General features: G+C 35.0%; 1 protein-coding gene across 1 annotated transcript in view; it reads left to right on the plus strand.

Annotated features, from left to right (window-relative positions):
* The first annotated feature begins 2,388 nt into the window (after positions 1–2,388).
* LOC117178687 overlaps positions 2,389–10,354 on the plus strand; it is a 33,299-nt gene continuing 25,333 nt past the window's right edge. Inside the window, exon 1 of the mRNA XM_033370115.1 lies at positions 2,389–2,552. Within this exon, the coding sequence (XP_033226006.1) occupies positions 2,389–2,552 (164 nt within the window). The remainder of the gene's footprint in view (positions 2,553–10,354) is intronic.

A 10,354-nucleotide genomic window follows, 5' to 3' on the forward strand; every position in this document is an offset into this window, starting at 1 on the left:
GTTTGTGAGAATTCTCACATAATGTAGGTAAATACGTAGTAATCTTAAAATTTATGTTACTAGTAATAGTTTATTCATATTCTAGAATGGATTAAAGATATTTTTGATATAGGTTTTATAGTCATTTTATTACTAATTCGTGTTCTTTAAACGTTATATAGCCACGCATGTCGCCATCTGTGGCCGATCGAGCATAACATTAGTCTCGGCTTGTTAGTTTGGGAGTTGACAGTCTGCGCAGTTTTTCGTTTCCACAGTGCTCCAATATTTTTGTGGCGCGACTGTTTGATTGAAAAGTAAGTATTAATTATAAGTTTTTCGAATGTGTTCTTCAATATAAATGAAAGCTTATGAATAATTCTAATATTTCCTTCCGCCTTAATACGGACAGAAAAAGACAGTTGGAGGAATTTGTGTGAAAGTTTATACACAACAAGGTTACATAAAAATTAGGAATTTTTTAAAGATAAACAGCACGCTATTTAAATTCTGAAAACTTTCTCCTGTTATGACGCCTGTTTTTATGCATTTGTATTGAATAATTGATCAAAATGTGCGGGAAACGATTGCAACAACAACGAGATGGTCAATTTAAAAATGCAAACGAGAAAAATATTCTTTTTTTTTAATCACGTGATTTATTATGCTGAAGAATTTTTATGTTTAAATTTTGAAATTCCTAATGACAAATTAAATTAGGAGTCAGTTCTTATCAACCACGATATGCCGATACTGTAAGAAATATAACATCTTGTCACTCGCCCAAATTGGGACATGTAATTCGCACAAACTGAGCCAGAGGAAAAATTCATTCGCCCAAATAGGTACATTGGAACAGTATGAAACAGTATTAAAATACTTTTACAAGCAAAGTACGCCAAACAGATCCTTATATTCGCCCAAATTGGGAAATCTACCTTACATGTAGAACAACAAAATAAAAGTTTATTTTGTATTTCTATACAGAATACTGAATGGATTCGTCCTTAGTTTCTTCGATGCGTATAAGCTGATTTTTGCGTCTTACAATTGTCACTTCCGGAAACTTTGACTCTGCTTCAAGGATATCAGCTAATTCTTTAGTGTTGTTGATAAATTTGTCAAATTCTCCATCATTTCGCATTGTAGACAAATTCTGTAATAGCTCTTGAATTACTGTCAGATTCGCATAAATATGATGGATATCTTCCTTATGTAAAAGCAGCAACTGTAAACAATTATAAGAGAAAATAAAAAAGGTGGGTTTTTCCTGACAATCTTTTTTATTTTTTTCTTGTAATTTTGAAAACTTGAAAATATTATTTTCTGGAAAACCCCACCTTTTTTATTCTTTCTAATATGTATATGTATGATCATAAAAATAACCGTGTTTTATGAACGACTTTCCATCTGGGAGTTTTTAATGTTGCAGAATTTTTTCATGGCATCCACTTGGCTTTGAATTGCTGCATCTTTTTTTTTTTGCATTCGCTTTCAAATGATTTTCAATGAAATAATAATCAGTGATAAAACTTCGGGGAGAAAAATCGAGTCCTCTCGCTTTAACGTTGAAAAAGTGAGCGAAGCAAAATGGATAAAAATTTCCACGTACATACTTTTTAAAAATTGCAAATGCAGAGAGTTTAAGTAACTGCCGCAAATTGAAATAATTTAATTAGCCTAATTACAACTAAAAATAACATGGTTGTATATTTATGTGAGAAAAAACAAAGCATTTGTTACATTTTAACAAATTTCCAAAGTTGAGAAAAAAGAAGGAGTATATTGAGTATACAATTCTTTCAGATTTTTCACATTATCTTTTAAATAAAAAACTAGTACTTCCGTTTCCGGCATGAAAGTGTTAGGTAATGGTCATTGAGTGGTGCTAATCGTAGTGAGTTTGCAGTGGAATTTGAGGTGAGTTGATGGCAAGAATATGTGAGAGGGATTTGTGAGCGAGGATTTGTATATTGGAAATAATTAAAATAAAAAGTTGTGTAGTATTTTGGGAGATTGAGACTGTTTTATGTAGGCTGAGAGGTTGGTTTGGTTAGCGTGCGGAGCAGGGTGTGGAGACAGGTGCAGCCGAGTAGATGCTGCAGGGAAGGTTAGGGAAAGATTAGCCCAGGAGGAAGGCACGGAAGAAATTACGATAGCAGGATGAGGTAGCGATGGAGTCACAGTAGCTACGCAGTACCCAGGTTATGTTTTTGATGGATTGGGACGGGAAAGTTTTCTGCAAGCAGAGAAGTGACAAGATAAGGGGCCAATTTGAGAAAACGGTAAAGAGGGAGAGATTGAGGGCGGATAGTTTTGTCTCAATCGAACCATTTATAAATAGGAAGAGGGATAGGGCAGAAAGAGGAAGTAGCGAAGAAAATAGGATCCATCCTAAAAACACCGAAAATGATTAAACCACCACCGGGAAAATATCAAAACAGAAATGGGGAGAAAGACAATAGGAAAGAAGAGGACAACATTGAGCATAGAGGGATAGTAGATGTTAAAAAGTTAAAGTTAGAGCAAATGCGTGAAATGACGATAGGGATAACACAGATGAACGAAAAAAGGTAAGAAAAAAGAGGAGAGGGCATAAAACGGAAATTTAGGAAAGAAATGGCGGAACTTAAGAAAAAGATACGAAAATGGGAAGAGGTTAGGTAAAAATGTGAAAAAAGGATAAAGACTTTAGAACAAACATTAGAAAAACAGGATAAGCATAATAAAAAGGTAGAACGCTTCGAAAAAAGAACAGTGTGTACCGAAAAATCAAAACGGTAGGTTGGAGTAGGGGAGAGTGTGAGTAATGAAAGAGAAAAGATAAGGGAAATAGAAAGAAGATTAGAAAAGAAAGAAAGAGATGAAAGAAAATTAAACGAAGCGATAAAGGGTCTAAGATTAGAAGGAAGGGAGTTGAAGGAAGCAGTAGAAAATGTGCTATAAAGGATATATGCTAAAGTAGAAATTGAGGAATTGTGAAATGTAGGAAAGGAAATGCAAAGAGGAAAAAAATCTATTTTTGAAACTAAAGAAATAGGAATATGAGAGGGACGTAATGACAAAGAAGAGATTGGTATATGGAAGCCCGGAGAGAATAGAGGATGATTTGACATAGGTAGAAAGGAATATGCAGCATAAGTTAAGGAAAATAATGGAAGAAGAAAGAAGTAAGGGAAAAGAAATTTGGGTTAAGTATGGCCGAACCCTGGCGGACCCAAGGAACGGAATGGAGCCTCTACAAAGTACCCGTAAAGACTCACTTGGGTCCCCATTCGGTTCCTTTTTAAAAAACTCGTAACAACAGCAAAATCAACTTTTAAATGGTCGAAATTCGGATTCTACGTTAAAATTCTATATAGAAGGTCACGGAATAATCGAAATAGTTTTTTTTCAACAGTATAAAGTTAAAAAATATATAAGACGCATAACATCTGTAGGCTGCTACACAATGGGGACCTAATGGGGTCTTTATTGATACTTTGTAGAGGCTCCATTCGGTTTCTTCGGTCCGCCAGGTAATACAGATAGATGGAATATGGTGGGATTGGGATAAAGAAAGGGAAGAGATAGTAAGAAATGTGGTGCCGGGAAACTAGAAGAGAAAGGAACGGGAGATAGGAACATAATAAATAGTGAGAAGAAAAAAGAGAGGAGAAGCGAATGCAGGCAAGAATGGAGGATATGTTACTGAAATATAGCAGGATTGGAGAGAAAGAATACGGAGTTTATGAGAAATTTGACACAGTGGGATGTAGTAGTAATGATGGAGACATTGCTAGATGGAAAGAGATGGTAAAGAGTAAGGGAAAGGTTACGAAAAGGTTACTAATAGCAACTTAAAAATGTAAATTTAAAGAATAAAAAAAACAGAGCAATGGGAGGAATGTTAATGGGAGTGAGGAACGAATGTATTACAGAGAAGGATAAGAAATAGAGGAAAGAACAAAAAGAAGGATTAATGGTAGAAGAGGCAAAGATGGAAGAAGAGAAGTGGAAGATAGTGGGGGTTTATATCAGCGGTGGTATGCAGGAGAAAGCAGAGGAGAAAAAAATATGGAAGATAATAAGGAAAAGATTAGCCTCATAATAGGTAGGGATTTCAATGCTAGAGAAGGAGATAGAGGAGGAAGAGAATGGGAAGGAGAGAGAGGAAGGAAATCCAAAGATAAGGCACTGAATAGGGGGGGGGGGGGGGGATTGCTAAAGAGCTAGGAGGAGTTGGGCTGGTTTATTTTAAACGGAAATATAGAGGGAGATTGTGTAGGAGAATATAATTGCTCAGGAGGAGAAAGGGGAACATCTATTGATTATGTGATAGTGGATAACAAGGTAAGAGAGAAGGTCAAGAAGCTAGAGGTAGGATATTATATTGATTCAGATCACTTTCATTTAATAGTGACATTGGAGGGAGAAAAAAGTAATAGAAATATGCAAAAAAAGGAAGCAAAGGTAAAAATAGCAGTCAAAGGGAATTGGTTAATGGAAGAAAAAGAACAATTTAGAGAAAAGGTCAGAAATATCAAAATGGGCAAGGGAAATGTGGACGAGGGGATGGAAAAAATGATAGGAGCAATAAAAATAGGAAGGGAAAAATAGGATAAAAGGTTTGAGCAAGATGCGGAGAAGGCAAGGACGGAAGAGGTTTGGAAGGTAGCTAACAGAGAGAGAAAAAAAGTAAAACAGAACATTGAAATGGTAGAATGGAAAAAACTTGTTATGGATTTTCTAGGAGGACTAAAGAGAAAATTTAGGAAGGGATGAAAATATGGTAGAGTATGAGATGAGGAAGAGGATATAACAAGGGAACAAATAGTCAAGTTGTTGGGAATAATGAAAGATGGAAAGGCACCTGGTATAGATGAGATTGCAGCTGAAGTCTGGAAATATGGGGAACGGAATTGAAGGAATGGGCATGGATAATCTGTGATAGGGTATGAAGAGGAGAGGGATGGCCAGAGTTATGGATAGAAGGAGTAGTGGCACCCATAGTGAGAATGGCCAAGAGGAGGAGGAGGTTAAAGATTATAGGGGTGTGACGCTGATGCCAAAATTATATCAAATATATGCAACTGTTTTGTCGGAGAAATTAAAGAAAGAAGTTGAGAAAAAAGATAGTGCCACCGTATCAGACAGGGTTTAGAAAAGGAATGGGGATGATGGACAACATATATGTTCTGAATCATCTGATAAATAAAAGGATTAAAAGGCAGAAACGGTCAATGATAGCAGTATTCATGGACTTGAAGGCGACGTTTGACTCCTTGGAGAGAGTTGAGAGGAAAAAAGTTATGGTGAAAAAGGGCATACGAGAGGGCTTAGTAAAAAAATATCGGAAAATTTCAGAGAGACAAATATCCGGGTAAAGGTAGGAGAGCACGTAAAAGATAGTTTCTGGTTAGTAAGAGGGGTCAGGCAAAGTTGTCCTCTGAGCTCACTTTTATTTAATATATTGATCTTAGATCTAGAAGAAAAAATTAAGAGAAAGGGATGGGAAGAGTTAGGATGGGAGCTGAAAAGATATATACGCTGGCATACGCGGACGATATAGTGTTGATGGCAGAGGATGAAGAAGGGATGAAGGGCCTAATTATTATGGAAGGTAGTAAAGTTAGAAGAAGTAAAGGAATTTACATAATTGGGATATACCTTACAAATAAATGGAGATCATAGAGCTCATATAAGAGAAAGGATAAAAAAGCAGCAAGAATATTGAAGCAGGCACGTGGAACAGGGAAAAAAGGTTCAAGAAAGATTGAAGAAGGGGAAAGTGGTTATTTGATCCACTGGTATAGCCGGTATTAGATTATGGAGGGGAGGTATGGAGATGGAAGTAAAGGTAAGAGATTGATAGTTTACAAGAAAGGCATATAAGGTGGACGCTAGGGGTAGACTGGAAGACACCGGGATATATGGTAAAAGAAGAAGCGCAAAGGGATAAATTAAGTACTAGAGCGTGTAAGAGGGCATGGCAATTTGAGAAGAAGTTAAAGGAGGGAAAGGGAGGGGAGTTAGCGAAGAACTGTTTTGAAGGAGGTAGGAAAAAGGAGAGCGAGAGCTGTAGAACTTACTAGATGTGAGTTTTTGAGTGAAAGAGATATAGGAGAGGGAAATGGACTAAGCTATGAAGAATTGGAGGCAACGCTGCTGGAAGTAAAAAGATTCAAAAAGATATAAACGTATGGACAGAAAAAGGTAGAGACAGTCAATGCTTCCCAAATACATACTTTGCCTCCCACAAACTATGTCTTTTTCTTCCCACACCCTACCCGGCGCGTCAACTTAGATGTATCTTTTGTATCCCTGACTCTATCTCTTACAGTTACAACTGTCTATCCTTTTCTATCCATGATGTTCATAACTATCTATCTTTCTCTACCACTGACTATTCCTTGTGTATCCGTGAACCTGTCTTTTTCTATATTTGTTGTTAACAAATGCTTATCTGTATGTATTCCAGACTACTCAATATCAACGATGGATCGTTTTAATCTCTATCCATTTGAATTCACTAAAAAATGTAGAATTCTTATTTGTTTCGAAAATAATAATACATTTCGAATTATAAACTTCTGCAAAATAGTATTAAACCAGCAAGGGCTTATATACCTAACAACAAAATTCCCTAGCTTTACGACTCACCAGTCAAAGTTCGAACTCTGCAAAGGCGTCTGCTGACCCACCAGTTATAGACGATACAAATGATTTCACTTGTCTCTGACTCTTAATGTCAGCCACGTACTGGAAACCTGCCGGTACTAAGCCATGTGGTAATAAGCGTTGAATTTAAAAAAATTAAATCTTTTCATAACTTTGAAATTCGAAAAATATTCGAATTTATATTTATTCACATTTTAATAATTTATTTAAAAGTTTAAAAAAATACATCACAGAAATCTATTTAAATGTTAGAATTAAAATAATTATAATTCTAGAGAGGCAGACTTGAATTGATTAAAATCAAAACTTCGAAACTTATATTCCACATGAAGGAGTTAAGACAGTTTATTCTACATAATTTTTGAACTTATTAGAAGGAATTAAATAATCTATAAATACGAACACTTTTAGGGAATACAAGACATCTCTGCGAGCTGTATCTGTTAGTACAATTACAAGGAATTAAATATAGTGAAAGCACGTTCTCTTTTGGGGAATAGGAAACTTTGCGGCAGCCGCTATGGAAATAGAAATAAATTAGTTTCTGAGATATATTATTCTTATAATGACATTTTAGACAGATAGAAAAATCGCGCATTCAAAAAAATAAAATAATCTTCAGTTTAACGTTGAAATCTGAAAATATTAATTTTTCTCTATTCAACGATTCTTACCGGGCAGGGATGTACGCCAAGTAGCGCGTGCCTGCCTAAGGATAGACTTGGATAAGCGGAGGATTCGTTTGGATAGAACGACTAGTATTCAAGAAGATAGGGCTATCTCATATTTAAAAAAAGATATAAACGGATTCACTTGGATAGAAAAATAGGAATTAAAAATGTTAGACGAAATCTTAGATTTCCTAACGGATAGAAAACGATAGAGGTGTATAAGCTGTGTATTTATTTAGATAGAAAGGCTGGGATTCAAGAAGATAATGCTATCTTAGATTTTAGAAAAGATAGAAAAAGATTCAATGAGATAAGAAGACAGGGATTGGAAAAGAAAGACATGATTTTGAATTGCCTAACGGATAGAAAAAGATAGGCGTGGATAACTGAAGTATAGATTTGGAAAGAAATAATAAAATAGGGTTTGGGAGTGCAAAAGAAAAAGATATATGTGGATAAGTGGCGAATACACACGGATAGGAAGATTGGGATTCAAAATAACAGAGGTAACTGTAGATTGGAAGAAAGATAGAAAATGATCGAAAGGATAGACCTGGGATCAAGTTGGATACATCGGTTCTTTAAATTACAATCTTAAGGATAGAAAATGATTCAAGCGGACAGCGACTCTATCCATTTACTTCCAGCAGGATTGTACATATACTTTATTATTCTTTTATTACTAAGAAGATAAGACATAATCTCAAATTAAATTGTATAATTTGAAAGGAGAATAAAAGTGTAACTTTATACATGCTTGAATATGTAATTGTTTATTAAAAGTGAGTTATTTGGTATTTACTATTTTATTTTTTCATGTACATTTACTTTATTATTTTTTGGTCAGTAAGAAGACAAGGCATAACCTTAAAGTCAAGTATATTATTTGATAGAAAAAGGTATGTGTAACTTTTGTTACATACTCTAAATATGTAATTGTTTATTAAAAATGAGTTATTTAGTATTTCCTATTTTATCTTTCCTTATACATTTACTTTATCCTTTTTTTATTACTAAGAACATTTTTTATAGTTTTATTTTGTGGGAGTTATTGCCAGTATATAAATTATATTAACAAGTTTGGCTTGTGTAAAATTTGTGTTTTAATAAAACTCTCACGAATTGCACAATATTTATTGTAAAGAATATTTTTAGAAACACAACAAGCAGCGTCAGTGATTAAAAATAAATATAAAATTATGATTGTTATCTGCAGCAAATAAAACTGGCAAAAACTAAATAAGCTGTTTTATATGTACAATTAACAATTAAATCTTCAGCTAATATGGAAATACAATACTTGCTATAAAATTGATTTTCAAATGTGTTTGAAACTTATTGTATGATGCTTTATAACTAAAATTAATTTCTGAATACGAGTCAGCAAAAGTGTCTTCTTAATCACGTTTAATGACATTTTTAGTTTTGAAGTCAATTTTGGAGTTGTTTCAAAATAATTCACTATAGATTCTTCAGAGAACAAATTTATCTTTAAATCGTCTTGTATAGAAAATAACGGAGTAATCGCAATAGTTTTTTTATAATGGTAAAAAGTTAAAACAAATGTAAGACGTATAACGCCTGTTGACTGTTACATTTCAAACGCATCATCTGTGAGTAGCAGTCAAAAGGCGTTACAGATCTTACACAGTTTTTAAAAAGTTTTTACCGTTGAAAAAAAACTATTGCGATTACTCCGTGACCTTCTGATGGGAATATCTTCTTCTTTATTCATAATGTGTCCCCTAAGGGTTTACATGACTTTCATTCCTTACAATCTTTCCGTTTAAATCTATATATTTTTTACAATCTTATCCTTTCTATATATACAATTATTTACAACTATTTACATAAAGTCTTATATCTAGTTCCTTATTTCTATTTCCTGCGATAGCGCAATTTAGGACTTGTTAGCAAGCGAGTGAGTGAGCGAACGAAAGCGAGAGTGCAAACGAGAGAGAGAGAGAGAGCATGAGAACGCAAACGCATCTTAGTCTACTTATCTTTCACTTTACCATTACTTACAATTTTCACGCTTCTAATCTAAGCGACTTCCGTTTCCTTTTTCCTTTACTTTTTTTATACCCCCATTTACCTTTTTCACGTGCATTCTTTCATTCTCCCTCATTCGCTCTTCTAGCACCCTCGAACTCCTTCATCCATTCTTCTCCTAAACCATCTTCGCCTAGAATCTTAACCACATTTTCTTGCCAGCTTCCTTTATCTTCCATTCCTCTCCTACATCCTTCCCATACATGCTCCCATGTTTTCTCCTCCCATTCACATATTCTACACATTCCGTTCTCTTCTTTTTCACAGTACATCCCCTCCCTTACCTCGTTTCCCAGTCTAAATCTTGCTATTCTGGTCCACCTTCTCTCTCCCCATCCCTTTTCTAAATACTTTGGCAGCCCTTCCTTTTTTATCATCTGATACCATTTATTGTATTTTGATTCCTCAATCGCCACCCATCTTTCTGTTAATTGTCTTTCCCTCTCCCTTTTTTCCAATTCTTCATATTTGACTCCAGTCCCATCTTCTATTTCTCTATCATTAAAGAACTCCCTCCTTTCTTCTTTCCACCTAGTTAATTCGATCGCCCTCCCTCTCCTCTCTTCTACCTCCATCAAACACTTTCTCGCCAACTCCCCTCCCTTTCCCTCCTTCAGCTTTGTCTCAAATTTCCATGCCTCTTACCCACACTAATACTTAACTTATCCCTTTGCGCTTCTTCTCTCACCATATATCCTGGCGTCCTCCAGTCTGCGCCTAGTGCCCACCTTATATACCTTTCTTGTAAACTCTCAATATCTTTCCTTTCTTTCCATCCCCATATCTCTGCTCCATAACCTAAAACCGGCCATACCAGCGTATCAAATAACCACATTCTCCTTCTCCAATTTTTTTTAACCTCCGTTTTCCTATTCCCCATGTCTGTTTTATTCCCCTGCTGCTTTTTTTATCCTTTCTCTTACATGAGCTGTATGATCTCCATTCGTCTGCAAGATATATCCCAAATATTTATACTCTTTGACTTCTTCTAA

This window comes from Belonocnema kinseyi, chromosome 8, assembly GCF_010883055.1.
Source record: "Belonocnema kinseyi isolate 2016_QV_RU_SX_M_011 chromosome 8, B_treatae_v1, whole genome shotgun sequence".
Lineage (NCBI taxonomy): Eukaryota > Metazoa > Arthropoda > Insecta > Hymenoptera > Cynipidae > Belonocnema > Belonocnema kinseyi.